At 47.0% G+C, this 17,282-nt stretch overlaps 2 protein-coding genes across 6 annotated transcripts; one reads left to right on the top strand and one right to left on the bottom strand.

Annotated features, from left to right (window-relative positions):
* Nucleotides 1-870: 870 nt before the first annotated feature.
* DEDD2 (death effector domain containing 2) lies at nt 871-12,315 on the bottom strand. Of its 4 annotated transcripts, none has more exons than XM_039352151.1 (6): nt 12,293-12,315; nt 10,066-10,720; nt 9,613-9,723; nt 9,036-9,167; nt 2,623-3,018; nt 871-1,687 (listed from the first exon to the last, which is right to left on the bottom strand). In XM_039352151.1, exons 2-5 carry the CDS (start codon nt 10,538-10,540, stop codon nt 2,645-2,647), a joined length of 1,092 nt encoding a protein of 363 aa, XP_039208085.1. In that variant the 5' UTR covers nt 10,541-10,720; nt 12,293-12,315; the 3' UTR covers nt 871-1,687; nt 2,623-2,644. The 4 variants fall into 4 exon arrangements, with proteins under 4 accessions (XP_039208085.1, XP_039208082.1, XP_039208083.1 ...); XM_039352148.1 differs by lacking the exon at nt 12,293-12,315 and adding an exon at nt 11,915-12,070; XM_039352149.1 differs by lacking the exon at nt 12,293-12,315 and adding an exon at nt 11,866-11,888.
* On the top strand, nt 12,253-16,743 carry LOC120311990 (zinc finger protein 526-like). 2 transcript variants are annotated; one of them, XM_039352147.1, is made up of 2 exons: nt 12,253-12,383; nt 13,855-16,743. In XM_039352147.1, exon 2 carries the CDS (start codon nt 13,866-13,868, stop codon nt 16,443-16,445), a length of 2,580 nt encoding a protein of 859 aa, XP_039208081.1. In that variant the 5' UTR covers nt 12,253-12,383; nt 13,855-13,865; the 3' UTR covers nt 16,446-16,743. The 2 variants fall into 2 exon arrangements, with proteins under 2 accessions (XP_039208081.1, XP_039208080.1); XM_039352146.1 differs by lacking the exon at nt 12,253-12,383 and adding an exon at nt 12,465-12,783.
* Nucleotides 16,744-17,282: the final 539 nt, after the last annotated feature.

Here is a 17,282-nt window from a genome sequence, read left to right as displayed (position 1 = left end):
CTATTTAAGAAAGTCTATTCTATTGGCTTTCAAAAGCCAATAGAATAAAAGGGAGTAGCACAGCTAAGGAAAAGGGGGGAAAAAATGGCACTGTGTTGTTTGGCGACCCCCGTGAAATGGTCGTTCGACCCCAAATGGGGTCCCGACCCACAGGTTGAGAACCACTGATCTACAGCGATAGTTTCACTCAGTGACTATTTATCTATTTATTTTGTATTGTTTTAAGGGTTTTGTTTTTATGATGTACACCACCCAGTCATTTGTTCAGACAGCAGCTAGAGAAAGCAAATAAATACATCTGTAAAGGTTTGGCACAAAAACTGTATTTGCCAACACCTTTGTGTGGCTTGAAGTATTGTATTGAGGATGTAGTGTTATGTGTCAAGATGCTTCCGGACGCCCACCATTTCATTTCCAACCCTCACCATCTCTGACGTTAATGTATTTCATTTATTGAGGGTACAACCTAAAATCAAGGGGAAAGACATGGAGCACCTGCTACTTTGGATCATGCCTTTCCATTACTCAGGTTCCTATTAAAAGACTTTTACTCCAGTTCTCACAGGAATGTTTAGGCCTATCTTCTCTGACCAGCAAATATTCAGCAGCATCTTTTAACATACCCTAATCCAGTGTTTCTCAACCTTGACAATTTTAAGGCATGTGGACTTCAACTCCCAGAATTCCACAGCCAGCATTGCTGGCTGTGGAATGCTGGGAGTTGAAGTCCACATGCCTTAAAATTGTCAAGGTTGAGAAACACTGCGAAATCCCTTTTAGAACACCTGAACAATTACAGCAATGTAGGTTTGAAAGGCTGGACTTTATATCAGCAGGCCAGCTCTGTTCTTGTTAGGAATTAAAGGCAGCTGCAAATTATCTTCTTTATTAACATTGTCACTTGCAAATACAATACATTAAGAATTTTGTCCAAAAATGTTTTTTTGTTTTTGGGTAAAAAAAAAAATACAGTTTTTAAATTACATATTTCTGGTCTTCCAACTGCAATTTAGCAGCTTCCTTAACCCAGAAATACAATCTAAACCTTTTTTATATTTTTAAAGTATTATTTATAGTATATACAACCAACCACAGAATTGGAAAGTGTCCTTAGAAAAGTGACTTAAGCTTCCACCCTTATGACCAACCCTCGCAACATGGGGCTAGGTTGTATTTTTTTTCATAAAAGGGAAGAAATCCACCCCAGCACCACCTTTGACAGTGTGGAAGGTTCTTCTTCCAAGAAAAAGTAGTTAAAGCAGCCTGCACTGCTGCCATCTTTTGACAAAGTGTACCTGCTACTTTGCAAAATTACTCTCCAGTGCTGCAAGAGCACACACAAAAATGACAAGTACAGGTAGCAAGCATGACACACACAAGTCAGGCTGAAAGAGTGTCAAGGCCCTTCAATGCTTCATTAGCAGATAAAATTATCCCTCACAAAGATTTTCCAAATGAGAGGAATCCAGGCTGAATTATTGCCTTTGTTCGTATTCTGCTACATCTAATGTCCATCAAAATCATTCTTGGCTTGTTCCTTCAATGCTTCTGTGGCACAATTGATTCCTGGGAATCCCGTCGCTGCCAAGATCCAGCCCTGTCGCATGATGGAATGATTTACTAAAGTCTTTTTTTTTTTCCCTGAAGTCTATATCCAACAATAATCAAGTAGTAAAAATGAAGTACCCTGTGAAAAAAGAGATGATTAAAGCAGAGATCTAACTTGGTATCTAGCTTTTTCTCAAGCAGTGCTCCACTGTATTTCTTTGGGGGACAGTCTTTAAGCATCAGATTACCTCATGACATCTTTGGGATCTAGTTATGCTCTTGTCTATTTTTCTAGTGCCATTTATTTTTATTTTGTATTACAGGTAGCCCTTGACGTATGAATATAATTGGGAGCACAATTTTTATTGCTAAGCAAGTCGTTAAGTGAGTTGTGCCCAATTTTATGACCTTTTTTGTTAAGCAAATCATGCAGTCGTTAAGCAAATCCAGCTTTCCCCATTGACTTTGCTTGCAAGAAGCCCCCTGGGTGGGTCACAAATAGCGATCACATGACCTCAAACGATTCAACTGTCGTAAATACGTACTAGTTGTCAAGCGCTCAAATTTTGATCATGTGACCACGGCGATGCTGTGGTAAGTGGGAGGATGCTGTGGTAAGTTGTAAGTCACTTTTTTTTCCAGTGCCATTGTTACTTTGAACAGCTGCTAAATAAATAGTTGTAAAGTCAAGGGCTACCTGTATATATTCTAAACAGAAATGCTTCAATAAATTACCTATTGGGTATTTCCACCAGACAGGAAAGTGTGCATTGCCTACATCTTCAGCAGTATGTCATGAGGCTACCTTGTTCTGGGAAACTGAAGGCCGTAACATCAAGACAAAAACGACATGACATTATGGTTCTGTGTAATTTTTTTTTTTAAAAAAACAGCTTCATTTATTAGTTAGGCTCTTTGCAGAGAAAGGCCAGCCCAATTTTCTAAAGCACTGAGTGTCTCTGTTGCTCTCCTCATCTGTAGAGCTGATTCAATGGAGTTAAGTCAACGTCTGAAAAAGGAGAGCTCCCTACTAATTCCAACATACTGCCACCTGCTACTTTGGAAGGAACATACCTACGTTACCTAGCCGTTGCCGTTACCACACCTGGGAACTAACATTTTCCAGTAACAAACGCCGGCCCTCCTCGTAATCATCCTCGTCCACGTTGACTAGCAGACGAATAGCTTCCTGGCCCACAGCTTCTTTCAGAGAGTCTGTGATGAAGACGCCCTTCAACGCCTCGAGCAGCGAGCCGTTCATATAGTCGCTCCAAAAGGCATCCAGGTAGGACAGCTCTGAGAACTTGATGTCACAGATGATGGAGCCCAGGTCGCGGGATTTCAGGATAGTGTTCGACTGCCCAAACACATCAAACTGACGCTCCAAGTGGTTCTGCTTATTGGACGTCACATTCTGACGCAAGACAGGCTCATGCTCACAATATTCTGCCCGAACACGAAGCCGGATGTCTGAGAGGAACACACGAAAGAAAGAGAAGGAGGGGGAAGAAAGAAAAAAGAGGGCCATTAGAGCTGTCGGTCACAAACAGAGCAAGAAGACAAACACACAGTCATGCAGCGGTATTCTAGGGTCAGGCTTTCAATAGTCCTGAGCATAAAGACCAACCAAGCTGAAGCACAAGCCCATTCAGGGTTCCCCCAAAATTCAGGGATCTGAAGGAGTCAGGCTCAGCAAGGGGCATTTCCACTAATTTTTAGGTGTTCTTTTGGCACAAAGTTAGAGCTGAACTTCATTTATATTTTATCCATTAGCGACCTGTAATACCTCCCTATTCTCAAATTAAATAGGAATACGCATTCAGCCTCAATTCCTACCCAGAGGAGCAAAAGAACAAATCCCTTAGTGTAGCATATCCTCCACCATTTCCATCTATGCCTGCTATCGGCCATCAGCATGTGTCCTAATACGATGTACATAGTTTTCAGTCAATGGAAGTCATCACTTTAAGTTAATTTATATGTCTAAAACAACTTGAACTAATGGGATGTAAGGCAAGATCAACCTGATCTATTGGCTGATTTGAAGGGTCTGAACTCAAACAAGTAGTTGTTCTGCATAAAGCCTTGCTATTTATATTCTGAACATAGTGACATGCTGCTAGACAGGTTTACTACTGAGGTGCAGGTGCCTCAACAATTAGCAAAGTTCAGCTCTAACTATGGACTGTGGAAGCAAAAGAACAGGTCTGTTTTGTTCAGTCACCCCCAATATTGTCAGCATTGTAGCTGAACGTGTTAAAAAGGTTCAAAAGGGAGGGATAAATGGAACGAATACAGAGTAAGATACGTTTAAGAAAAACGAGGCAGGTGGTGCATTACATACGCTCAACAAGGCCGTCAGCTTTAATTTCTCTGTGTCTTGTGGTCATCACCTGTAGAAGCATTAACTCAGAGTGCAGTCACAGCCCTTTCCCAGTAATTTTGCACGACGGCCTGGAGCCCACACCCACCCACACCATCAAGCTACAAGAAGCTTTTCAACAACTGGGAGCCCTCAAGCAGCAGGACCTTCAGAATCCTTCTCTTCCCCAGATGGGCAACAGCAAAGCTGTGCAACAAACTGCATTCAACAGTGGCCCATAGCATTAATTGGTTTTTTAATCCAATGGCAGACAGCCAGCAAGCAGCAAAATTTAAACACATGTAAGACCTGCATGAGTTTCTATTGGAAACAGCTCCTTTCTACCCACATTTACGATCATTACGTATCAAAAAATTCTAGTCCATACACTCAACACCCACTTGGACTTTAGCTGCTGGGCCACTGGAAACCATTTTAGGGTTCCATATACAGGCTCCCACCCAATTGCTGACTAGATACATGTTAAGTTGAAATCTCCCTTTGCACTGTACAGCTTAAAATACAGACTTTTTGCATCCATGATTCGGCACATGATTTCATCTGAACAGTTCACCCAGTTTCTAATATCAACAACGTTCTGGAGTACTTCATGAGGCAGCTGTCAGAGTTGGCGTTAACATACTGGCAATCCTTGAATCACAGTTACAATGCACTTGAATGGTTTTAGCCTCTTTTTTTTCCCCAGGATACGATGAGAATTAGACCGTATGAAAGAATCCCAGCTTTTTATTTCCAAACGGGCAGGAAGCATATCAGATTGCAGGCCCTGGCTATGTGGGGGAAAGTCTTCTGTATAAATGACTCCTAGACTGTGGGAATTAGTTCAACCATTTTCCACAGCCAGCAGTAATGCAAGCTCTGAACAGCTGCACTGAATTAAACACTAAACTCACGGGCAAAACCACCAGCTGAGGCAGCACAAACACTACCACACCCCACCCACCCACCCACCCACCCCATCATTTCCAGGCCCCGGTCCCAGTGAAATAATCCCACTGTGGTTATTATGTAGAAGTAAAGACAAACTTGAAAAACGTGTCTCTGAGCCAGATACTGCACAGGCTTCTGCCAATGTCTTTTCCCAAGTTTGAGCCACAGTAGCAAGAATGAAGGAAAAGCCTCCAGGTCCATTATCACTCAAGTAGGATGGTTTCAGAGAAGGAGGCCTGTCACCTCAGTATCCATGCAACCCCATTAGCGTGTGTTCAACACTATTAAAAAGATTACAAACCAAGATCAGATGACCCAACAAGAACCAGAGACCTTTAAATTCTCAGTTTCCTAGACATGTTGGGACCTACAGATCCTGAATCAGATATCATCTTTTATTTTATTTTATTTATAATAAATTAATAATAATGTATATATTTATGCTTCCCCCTCCCCAAAACAAAAATTAGATATTTACAGGCCAACAAAAACCATTACAGACAATGAAACCACACAGACAGAGGCCTCCACTGCGCAGAAGGCCACACGTCCCAAAGTCCAAGGCTGTGTCCCTCACAGCTTGTATAAGAGTGCTGCAGGGTCCAGTTGCAGGTTCGCTTCTAACATAGAAGAAGCGCTGAAGAGGCAGGTGAAATAATCAAGTGGGCCACGTTTAGTTTTTGCTTTAAAACTTGTTTGGGTATTTTTACCAGTGTCTGGTACTTGGCCCGCTTGCCTGGGCCAATACTTAATGCTTTTCCAGGGATGGATTTCAACTGTGGACCGAGAGAAACATGGTTCAAGACTTTTAGCACATGGTAACATCAAGAAATCATTCTGAGATTCAATATTGTAAAAGAACACAACAAATGGCGTAAAGAACGTAAGCTAACTTCTGACCTGGACTGCTGCAAATACCAGACTGAATACAGGTGTTTCTCTACAAGGTCATCATTAACAGGTAGTCCTCAACTTGCAACCACAAATGGGGGCGGGGCAGAATTTCTGCCGTTAAGCAAGGTGGTTAAGTTGAGTTGTGCCCAGCTTTACAACCTCTTTGCCATGGTTGTTAAGTCAATCACTGAACTTGTTAAAAGAATCACACAATTGTTAAGCAAGTCCAGCTTCCCCCATTGACCTTGCTTATTGGAAGCCAGCTGGAAGGTTGCAAAGGGTGATCACATGATCCTTGGATGCCATAACTGTCATAAATATGTGCTAGTTGCCAAGGGCCTGAATTTTGATCATGTGACCATGGCAATGTCTGCTGCAACCGCTTGACACTTGTTAAGTGCAGGGACTGATTTTAAGACACTTTTTCAGTGTTGTTGTAATCTCAGTCACTAAGCAAATGATTGTAAGTTGAGGATTACCTGTGGGTTTGTTTTTTTTTATTATTGAGGACCAGGTGACATACAAACCATTATCATTATATTTACTGGAACTGGGAAATACTATCTAGTGACAATGGTGAATGATTTCAGGAATATTAACAATTATAAATGCATATACCAGTAATAAATGTTGGCTAACCAAAAGGAACTGCCCAAGCAAACTGATGTGAAGAATTTAAGGGCATATTTCCACCCCAATCAAACAGATTTAAAAAAAGGAGCCCCCAAGAATCCCATACCGTTTATAATGGTCTGAGATCTGCAGCAGTAATTATATGCAAAATTAAGATCAATTGATAGGGAGGCTTTCAATGGATTGACATATCAAAGAATGGCAACTCCCAAAGGGCAAATCCCTCACAACTGTACTATCCCAGATCAGGGGTGAGCAACTATATGCTCTATGGACTTCAGCTCCCAGAATTCCTGAACCAGCCTGGCTGACTCAGGTATTCTGGGAACTGAAGTCCACAGTGGCCCAGTTACCATAGTTGCTCACCTTTGCATCAGACCCTGCTGGAGGTTTGGGGCACAAGGTCCCCACTGTGCCAGTCTGGAGCAGCTCTACCCAGTATCATAAGCCCCGGAGCTGACCGTGCAGCCCTGTCCCCTTTGGGCATTCAAAACAGTCAACATGCCTTTAATGAAGTGGCTGTTTGAGAGGCTGGCATGCAGGCTGGGTAACCTATGGTTTTTTTTCTAGAAATAGTTAACTCAGCAGACATCATAAAATACAAATTTGCTTTTCACAAAGTACTGGTGGAAATTCGGGTGCATGGATTCATTTACCTTTGCGAGACCATTCTGTGAGGAGAGTGCACAAGTGAGACAGAGTCTCTTTATCATCAACTTTTGCTTAGTAACCTGGAATTTAAATGGTGGATTGAGAAAGAATTGGCAGAAATCAAGCAGCAACAAAAAAAAAAGTTCATTCGGGAGTTTGCATGGATTTTTCTTCATTACGGTATTGCTCTTGCAAACTGAGATAGCCTACAGTACTATAGCACACTAGAAAGGAAAATGGGTATTAAGACTCCCAGGTTTAGATTTGCAACTCAGAAAGGTAATAAAATAGCAGAGCTCATTTCAGAAGCAGCTGCCTGGATAACATGAATCTTAAAAATTTCTGCCCCAGTGAAGCAAGGTAAAGTTACAAAAGAATACAGGCAACAGTCTAGGTGTTGAATGGAGCTTACAGTTTGATCCTTGCACCTACCCAGCAGAAGCCTTAGCTGCACCTTGAAGTTGCAGTTTTGACACTCATTGTATTATTTTTGAACATTCTTCATTAGAACCCGTGGCCTGTAAATTGGTCAGATGGTAAGACAAGTGTTTTTGTGCATTCGCTTTTGTTTCATTTGCACTGCACTGACACAAACACAACAGCACAAGAGAGTTCTGCAGGGATCATCTGCCAGCACCTTGGCTGAGTGAGGGTGCTACAAACTATGCAGGTGGAACACACTTCCAGATAAGGAAACTGTAATGGTCCACTTGCAGATTTCACAGTTTCCTTATGCAGAGTCCTCAGCTAATAAGACATATAGTATCTGAAATAGCCTTAAATTATTCAAAGGAGTAAAATATGCTGGTCTTAGAGACAGGCACTTATGCAGAGCTGGAAACCAAGCCAAAAATCTGAAGGGCATTTTTTTTTTGTGCAGTTTTAGTTTATGATTTAGATATGTATTGCTGATTTCAGCAAAGTATAATTGAACAGATGACTACTACCAACCAAGGCAGCAGGATAAACTTCTTAAAAAACCAGGCAGCATCAACAGAGCTATTCAATAATAGCTTAAATCAAGTGTTGTGTTCAATGTAGTCTCCAATCAAAATAGTATGGCCCCATCACTCATGAGTTTTATTACTACCATCCCCCAGAGAGTGATCCTGTGGTATGTATGAACTCCTTGCAAGAATGATTATTTTCCTGATGGCTTAGCACGGAAAAAATTAGCTTCAAAAAAAATCTTAGTTTATCCTCAAGTTTTTAATTGTTATCTAAATGTAAAAAAGGCCCTTTAAATTTTTCCATTCTGAGCCCAGAAGTCTCTCATTTGGCATTAATGCTTCCACCAGAATTTGATGCGTTTTTCATCTGAAATTATTAAACAAAAGTGGAACCAGATTATTTTGTACTTCTCCAGCTCAACACAGAGATCATCATCAGAGTCATTAAGATACTCTCTTCAAGACCAGCATATGAAACACTTCAGTGTACTGGAATAAATCTCCCCAAAGCTGATGTTATGGATATCCAAGTTGGAAGGCATTCATAAAATTTGTTGTTACACAAGATGCCCAAGGAAATTTTGTATGAAGCTGGGGTATAAATTTGATTGCTTTGATAGTAATGAAAAAATAGTTGTTCATCACCAAATTACACAGGGAACTGAAGACCAATTCTGTGAAGCAGGTTGGAGGCTTCCCACCCTCTCTCAAAGTGTGTGTGGGGGGGCAAAACTCCCATTCTCGCTTAGTGGAACCAAGTCTTAACATCAGGTTTAAACTCCACTTAATATTGTAAGCCAAACGTCAGGCTATCTACACAAGACAGCCTCTGTAATTCAGCTACTGCATCTTTTTTTTCCTTCCCCCAACCAGCTCTACTCCCTTGTGATTCTCATCAAAGAGAGAAATAGAATGAATGACCCTTAATAGAAACCAAAGTTGCTAATGTGTTTTAGAATGGTTTCATGGGTTTTCAAAAAAAAAAAAAAAAAAAATCCAGATCAAGTGCATCCCAAGAACACAGCGCATGCTAGGCAGACACCTACCACAAGTCACTTTGGTGGGAGCTGGAATCTCCTGCTTTGGAGCAGAAGCCGCTTTAGCTCCCCGCCGTCTACAAAGAGGAGTAGCCTTAGATCGACCTCTGCTTACTCGCTTCCTTTTGCTTGAATTGGAGCCTAAAGAAAGAGGAGGGGGGGAATGATACAAGCTATTACTGGTGCTCCCCATTAGCTTAGTAATGAATAGAAGAGAATCTCTGTAGCTCAGGATTGAACTGTGAAGTCCTTGGCGCTCTCCGAGTTTGGTTGTTTGCTTGCAGATGTTTCATTAGGTAGGTAACATCAGTGCTAGCAAGCGTGGGGCTTGCTAGAAATAAATCTCATGTTACACAAATCTGCCATTCTAAATCCAGAATTCAAGGATCTCAAATACTGGATAGCAATTGCTGATAATTTATCTGAAAAATGTTAATTTAAAATGGATCTTTTATTAGGCCCAGGACTATGTTGCTTGGTATTAATACCCTGACTTTTATAAAAGCTCAGCCTCTGTAATCAATACAGTTAAGACAAATCAGAACAAAGAATATTATTCTCTTTTCAAATTGTGCAATTCACACACCTGTCTCCCACTGATCATGTCTAGGCTCTGAAGAGGCTGAATTCAGACAGTTGTCCATTTGTTGGTCTGCTGACAGAACAGATGGTCCATAGGTGTATCTCTCAGGAGAAACTAAAATTAAAAGAGTTTTGAAAGTTATACTACCGTTAAGTAGGCAGCACTTCAAATGGAAGAGTTCTGCAAGGAAACACCACCAGTTGGTCAGATCAGCTTGAATAGCAGAACATTAGTTCTGCTAATGTTCTTAGAGTCACAATATTCAAAATAATATATGCAAAAAATTATTCAGTATCTGAAAATTGTCATAACTATTCACCCTCTTTTAACATTTATCCTACTATTAAGTAAAACTGCTAAAGTAGGGCTAAATATCCACTAAGAAAAGAAACTGTTACTTTGTGAGATTCCGTCAACAATGAAATGTTACGTTTTTCTATTGTTCCAATCCAGTACCTGTACGCTGCCTTTTCAGGGTAACATATGGTAACAGATCATGCCTTGTTAGCACCCTCAGGAGCTGTAAAAGCCGCACAAAGTTGGTTTCATCACATTTGCCTCTCCTCTCCAGCTCCAGGAGAAGTTGGACACCATTCTTTGGATGCCATTTCTCTGCAACTGCCTCAAGGTTGCCATCGTTCCTGCCCAAATTACACTGACACTGGTTTTTCCTCTTCCAGTTTTCTAATGCTGGTGAGGTAAGCTCAGAATCACCTTCTTCTGCTGCCACCACAGTCCAAAGGGCAGGATCCAATGGATGAGTCCAGGGCTGTGTCTCATCCAGAAGGAATGAGAGCACTTCCACATCATTCTCTGTGAGCTGAGAACCAATTATTTCAAACATCTGATGCAGGGAAATCATCCCATAGTATTCAAGGCATTCTTCCTCTTCCCAAATGTGGGCAAAAAGTTGCCTTCTCATGTCAGCCATGTAAAAACACGAATCCTAGGAAGTTTAAAGACTACAAGCTAGGACTGAATGGATATGCTGCACTCTGAAAGCAGATGGAAAAAGATGAGTCTCTTGTCAAGTTAAATTAAGAAAATACAGAAACTGATCTGGAGCCTTGAAGGAAGAGCCTTTCAGATTTCAGTTTCACCACACAAGTATCTGCAAAAGAGAAATGGGAGTTACTGGATCAGATCAAATCTTCCATTGTTGCCCCAATTAAGAGAACAATAACCATACAGATCGACATCATTAATACTGCAAGCCTATTATGTGTGAGTACACTTGCACGCACCTGCCTTGAGAGTCAAGTGTTGATTATTTGGACAAGCCCTTTCCGTTTTCTTAGTAACTATTCCCCCCCCCCCCAGGAAGTGGTTTGCCATTAACTCTTTCCTAGGACAGAGAGAGTGACTAACACAAAGACACCCAGCTGTCTTGCTGCCTCAGGCAAGACAAGAACTCAGTAGTCTCGTCGCTTCTATCCTGGCGCCTTTAACCACTACAAACTGGCTTCTAACAAAGCTAAAGGGGGAGGGGGGAGAGAAGCAGGCCGGAGAGGCTAACTCTGCTCCCGATTCCGCAGCAAAAGCCAGCGACGAACCTTTTCTCGACTCGTCCTACGGACCCGCAAAATGCTGTTTCATGGCCGACCAGGCGCTTTTCCGACGGTCTTGCAAGGCACGGACGCACCACACGAGGGCGGCCGCGAGCCTTCCCTGCCCCTCCTTCCCCCCTCCTCCCCTCCCGCCCCCGCCGCTCGTCACAAGGACCAGCAGAAGCATCCGAGGTGGGGACGAATCCCGCGCCGGGGCTGAACCCCGCTTGGCGCAGCGCCGCCTCTCGCTCCCCAGCGGCGCAGGCCGAACCCCCCCCTTCCCTTCCCTTCCCCTCCCCTCCCCCAGGCCGAAAACCCCGCCCCTGCAGGGACAGGGAGCCCCGCCCGCAAAAGGGGAGGAGCGGCGGTCGTCTTCCCGTCGGAGGCCCCGCCCCCATGGCTCCTTTCACCTGTTTGGACATCCCTCCCCCACTTCCTCGACCCAGACAAGCCCTTCCCCCCCCGCTGTTTCCCCCCCCCTCTCGTGCCCCCCCTCCGACGGCAGGTTTTGACATTTCGCTCCTCTCCATTTCTTCCTTTTATTCCCCGCGCAGCCACCCCCGGGCCTTTTTTTTTTTTCCTGGCAGGAGGCCACCCCCTCCATCGCCTCTCCCTCAAATACACCTCATAACTACCGCCTTCTCCCTGCCTTCTTCTTTCTGGGCGCCCACAGCTCCCTCCTCTTGAGATCCCGGTGTCAATTTCCCACCTTTTCCCGACCGTCCCTACTTGGGCACGAATTAAAATAGGCCCCTCACCGGATCTCCCGCCGCCACAGCCGCCACCGTCGCCGTTTCGCTCTTTCTGGCACCTTCGGCTCCTCTGCGCCTGCGCTCCCCGCGCGGAGGCACCTGACCGCGCACGCGCTTTGAGGCTGTTTGTGTCTCCCCTGGCTCCAGCTCGGCGTAGAGGTGGCCGCTCCTGCGCATGCGCCCGGCCGTCCCTTGGTGGACGAAGCGATGTCTGCGGCTGCGTCTTGTTTCCCCGTTCACGTGGCAGCTCGCTCCTGTCCCCGTGACCCACGTGCGGGGCGGGGTTAGTCGTTCAACAACAGCGGCTACCGCCGCCGCCACCCTCCCGATCGGAGTCGGCCTTACCGCGCCGTAATTTGGGGGAATCAAAAGCGAGCCACTGACCTGAGGCGAAAAAGGCAACACCGCCGTCTTTATGCCCTAACGGCGACGCAGTGTTTACGTAAAGTGGCGTCAAGGAAACGGCGCTGACTGCGTAAGCGGGCGCTACGCAAAGGCACACAAAAGGCGGAGGGGGAGGGGAGGGCCGAAGCGCAGGTCTTTATCCCCGTGACGGGGCGGGGCTAACGAGCGGCCAGGCCCGCCCATCTCCCCTCAGGCTGCGTTGCTGATTGGCCGGGCCTCTCAAGCTTCCTTCTCCCTTCTCTCCGGAAGGAGGGGCTGGGACGTCACAAAAAATCCTGCGCGCCGACCCGCCTTTCCAGTATCGAGGTCTCTGATTGGCTCCCTTGGGGGTGAGGGGGAGGCAATGAGAGGGCGCGGTGCACCCTAGGCCGAGCGGGGCCTGCGTGACGGGGGAGCGGCAAAGAGAGGCCGGGCGGACGCCGGCTGGTGGCGGCGGTGGCCGCGGCGGCGGGTTCGGCCCAGCGAGCCGGGTGAGTGCGGCGCCCCTACCCATCGCCGGTGGCTTCCTTCCCCCGGAGCCCAACCGCGCTCCCTCCAACCGGCGGGATCAGCGAGCCCGTCTGGCCAGCCTGCGCCCCTGTCAGGCTCGCCTCTCTCGGGCGGAGTTCGCCTTCGAACCGCACACCGAAGGCCGGTGGTGCTTCAGGCCCTCCCGCAAGCCCGCACCAGAGGATGGCTGGGCACGACCCTAGCGCCGGTCTGTCCTGTGGGGGACGCCGGGAGGAAAGAGGCTGTGGAGGGAAGCTCCTTGGGCCGTGGAAGCGCTGGAAATGGCCTCCTCAGGGACGCCGTTCTCTGCCCGAGATGCTGGTTGCAGATCGTTTCCTGTTAGTTAGTTTCCATGGAGGTTCCACCTCTGCGAAGAGCTCAGGGTGGCATACGTGGCCCTCTTCATCATCCTCCCCTCCCCCAGCAGAGGGGATTTCAGTAATAATAATAATAATAATAGCAATTGACTAATACTAGGAACTGCTTCGCAGGATGGAAGCAGTTCCTAGTATTAGTCAATTGCCAAAGGCGGCCTTCCTAGGAACTGCTTCCATCCTGCGAGGATACCTGTAATACCATCAAACATCCACATCTGCCTATCCCAGGTCCTGGGTAAGGACTCGATAGGTAGACAAAATGCCAAATCCAGTCTGAACATCTGGCTGACTGTGCGATGATCCATAATAATAATAACCACCTAAAGCAGTGTTTCTCAATCTTGACAATTTTAAGGCATGTGGACTTCAACTCCCAGAATTCCACAGCCAGCAATGCTGGCTGTGGAATTCTGGGAGTTGAAGTCCACATGCCTTAAAATTGTCAAGGTTGAGAAACACTGACCTAAAGTGTCTCCCTCAGGTTCCTTTTACACAGTGATACCATTTTCTAGTAAATCCCGTCCCATTCCTGTTTTTGAGGTTGGAAATGCCATTCCTTTGTGGGTTAATGTGTTCTTCCTGTGATTGTTTTTTTTTAAAAAAATGTTTTTGCAGTGTTGCTTGCCTTAAGGTTTCTTTCTTCCTCTCTACAATCTCCCTCACCCTTTCCCACAGGTGTAATCATAATGGCAGAGGACTCGGCTCCGTCTTTGTTTTTCCAGCATCAGTACATGTGTTCGGAGTGTGGGGTTCTCTACAACACTTTGGAGGGGGTGCTGCTCCACCACCAGAGCCATTTAGGGGAGTCCTGTGAGACGGCAGCCACGGCCACTGTTGCTGATGCAGAATCCCAACAAGACAGCCGCTATCAGTGCCTGGAGTGTGGGTGTGTCTTGTGGTCACCCGATGAACTGTTAGCGCACCAAGAAGTGCATCCCAGGGAAGTACCAACCCGCCCTTCATCTCTCCCAGCCACCACTGGACAGATCCGCTACCAATGCAATGAATGTAATGAACTTTTTCCTTCGACGAGCCTCTGGCTAGCTCACCGCCGGACACACCAGAAACAGGAGGCTTCAGCCAACTTGTCGCCATCAATTTTACCTTCTCATCTGCCTCCCTCCCCTCCCTCTGCCTCCCAACTATCCAATCCTCAGCCTCCCCAGATCTCTTGCCCCCCAACCTTGCAGGAACTACATCCACCATCACCACAGTCGGTCCCCCCCATGCATCCTTATGAATGCTCAGAGTGCGCCTGTCTTTTCTTAACACCAGAAGAGCTGCTGGAGCATCAGGGCGAACATTTCACTGAAATCGAGAAAGAGAGTGGGGAGCCAGCTGAGGTGGCGACACAGGAGGCGTCCAGCCCCTACATGTCGCCAATGCCAGGCTCTGAGGAGACAACAGCAGTGCCTCCCCCTGCTCAAGTTTTCTGTTGTACCGAGTGCAAGCAGGCTTTGGGTACAATGGAGGCGCTGCAAAAGCACCAACAGGAACATGTGGGGAGCAGTGAGGAATTCCTATGTGGGGAATGCCAGCGTGGCTTCACAACAGCCAAGCGGTTATTGGCTCACCAGCGGGTGCACGTGGATGGCACCTACGAGTGTCCAAATTGCAACAAGATCTTCAAAAAGGCAGCCTCTCTTGAACAACACATGCGCATCCATAAAGGCGAAGCGCTCTACCTCTGCGTGGACTGCGGACTGGGCTTCTCCACCGAGATGACCTTAATTATGCACCGCAAAAATCACACTGCCAACCCCTTGCACCGCTGTCATTGCGGCAAGACTTTCAGCAACATGACCAAGTTTCTTTACCATCGGCGCACACACGCCGGCAAGAGCGGGGTCCCGGCCACACGGGGGGCCGGAGGAGACCCTGCATCCGGCCAGCCTACTGAGCAAATGCCCGGTGAGGGGGAAGCCCTTGTGAATGGCTCAGCCCCTTCCTCGCTTTCATCGGGGAACTCGGCTGAGGTCTCCAGCGGCGGGTTCCTGTGCCCTCAGTGTGGAAAGGCGTTCTCCACCCATATCCGGATGGTACGGCACAAGCGAGTCGTGCACGTGCTGGAGCGGAAGCACAAGTGTCCCACGTGTGGCAAAAAGTTCAAGAAGCTGGTGCACGTGCGCAACCACCTGCGGACGCATACGGGGGAGAGGCCCTTTCAGTGTTCCGAATGCGGCAAGACATTTGTTTCCCAGGCTAACTTGGCCCGGCACCACGTAACCCACACGGGAGAACGGCCTTACCAGTGCCAGGTCTGCGACAAGCGCTTCACTCAGTCCTCTAACCTTCGCCAGCACCGCCTTTTGCACATGGCTCCTAATGGAGACGGGTCCCACTCGTGTGACGACTGTGGGGCCGCCTTTCTCCGAGCCCGTCAATTAGCCTTGCATCGAATGGTACACAAAGGGTGCTTGCCTTTCCCTTGTCCGGACTGTGACAAATCCTTTTCACGCCATCGTCTCCTTGAACTGCACCGGCTTAGCCACTCGGGCCACGAACCTCACAGCTGCCCAGACTGCGGTGCTCTGTTTGTGGTGGCCTCCAAGCTGCAGGAGCACCGCTGTGCCAGGCCGCACGAGCAGGGGAGCCCCCAGCAGTCGTACCTCTGCACGTCGTGTGGCAAGTACATGGGATCGTTGGCCAAGCTGACCTTACACCAGTTGGTTCATTCGGGGCAGCGTCCGTACAACTGCCCGCTCTGTGGGAAAGCCTTCACCACCCCTAGCGGGCTGAGCCGACATCAACAGCGCCATGCTGGCCTGCGCCCTCACAAGTGCCCTACCTGCAGCAAGACGTTTGTGGCAGCCTCCGGGCTGCAGCTGCACCAGCGCACACACACCGGCGAGCGCCCGTTCCTCTGCCCAGATTGCGGCAAAGCTTTCCGGCAGGCCACCCACCTCCGTGAACACAGACGCCTGCACACCGGGGAGCGGCCCTACCGCTGTCCAGAATGTGGCAAGGCCTTTGTGCAGTCCATGCACCTGGCTGAGCACAGACGGATCCACACCGGGGAGCGCCCGCACCCTTGTCCCCTCTGCTCCAAGACTTTCAAGACCGTCTCTAACTTGCGTAGCCACCGCAAGACGCACACGGCGCTGGCTGCCGGCCAAGATGCGCTGCAGTCTCCTGAATCCCTCGTAGCTTCCAGCCAGCCCACCCAAACAATCATGTGCACCAAGTTTGGGGAGACAATCGCGATCATTGAGAGTGCAGAGCCGCTCCCCATGATGGAGACCATAGAGATCTATCTAGAGATGTGAATTTCCCAGAAATACAGAAGCCGTGCGAGGGAGGGAGGGATTTCCCATCTTTTCCCGTACTTAGAATTGCAAGGGCGGCGTCCCATGTTTTTGCCACGGTGCAGAGGTTTTAATCATCTTCAACTGTTCTGTGCACAAAGGCCGAACATGCCAGCAGGAAGCAGAACTCCATGCATCCTTCAGCAGGCTTCTCCTAGCACCAACACTTCCTCTTCAGCCTGTTTAGTTTCGTGGGGAGGCCTAAGCTGCAATTTATGGACCTCATTTTGCCATTTCCTCTGGGCAGTCCCTTTTTTGTCTTGGGGTGGGTGGGTGGGATTGCAGTTGGGCCACTCATCTTGACCACAACCAGGTGTTTATTGTAAATTAAAAGAGATGTGTTATATTCCATAAGGTCTCCCCGTTTCATTATCGGAGATTCTAAGGAATGGCTTGATACAGTATCCAGGACAGTCTGTCCTATAGTTTGTCAATTATCTCCTTGCTCTTGGGGGAAAAAATGTTACCCGCTATTGTGTCAAAGTTGTAACTTTGTGATACAATAATATTGTTACACCTTAAGGCAAAAGAAAGGGGATACTTTTGTGCTTTGATAGTTTGACACAGTTTTTATTATGCCTGCAGTCCTAGCAGAACAAGCCGCGTTAATTAAAACTCTCCCATCTGAGCAACAAGTACAGGATTTCTGCTTTAATATGTAACTCCTAGTTGGAGGCCAATTCCATTTTTTTTTTAATTGGAAAAACTCTGTACCAGCTTTAGGTGATTGGCGTACGACGACTGACGAACGTGCACGTTTTAAAACTCAAGAATTTTTATGACGACTTTCCAGTCCCA

This window comes from Crotalus tigris, unplaced genomic scaffold (assembly GCF_016545835.1).
Source record: "Crotalus tigris isolate CLP2741 ecotype Arizona unplaced genomic scaffold, ASM1654583v1 scf7180000018413.2111637, whole genome shotgun sequence".
Taxonomy (NCBI): Eukaryota; Metazoa; Chordata; class Lepidosauria; order Squamata; family Viperidae; genus Crotalus; species Crotalus tigris.
This window is presented reverse-complemented; position numbering and strand designations above follow the sequence as displayed.

Coding starts and splice junctions, on each gene's coding strand:
- DEDD2 (XM_039352151.1), bottom strand. CDS start 10,540: ATGGCTGACATGAGAAGGCAACTTTTTGCCCACATTTGGGAAGAGGAA. Junction 9,724..10,065: donor CCTGAAAAGGCAGCGTACAG/GTACTGGATTGG, acceptor TTTTAATTTTAG/TTTCTCCTGAGAGATACACC. Junction 3,019..9,035: donor TCCCACCAAAGTGACTTGTG/GTAGGTGTCTGC, acceptor TGTTCCTCTCAG/ACATCCGGCTTCGTGTTCGG.
- LOC120311990 (XM_039352147.1), top strand. CDS start 13,866: ATGGCAGAGGACTCGGCTCCGTCTTTGTTTTTCCAGCATCAGTACATG.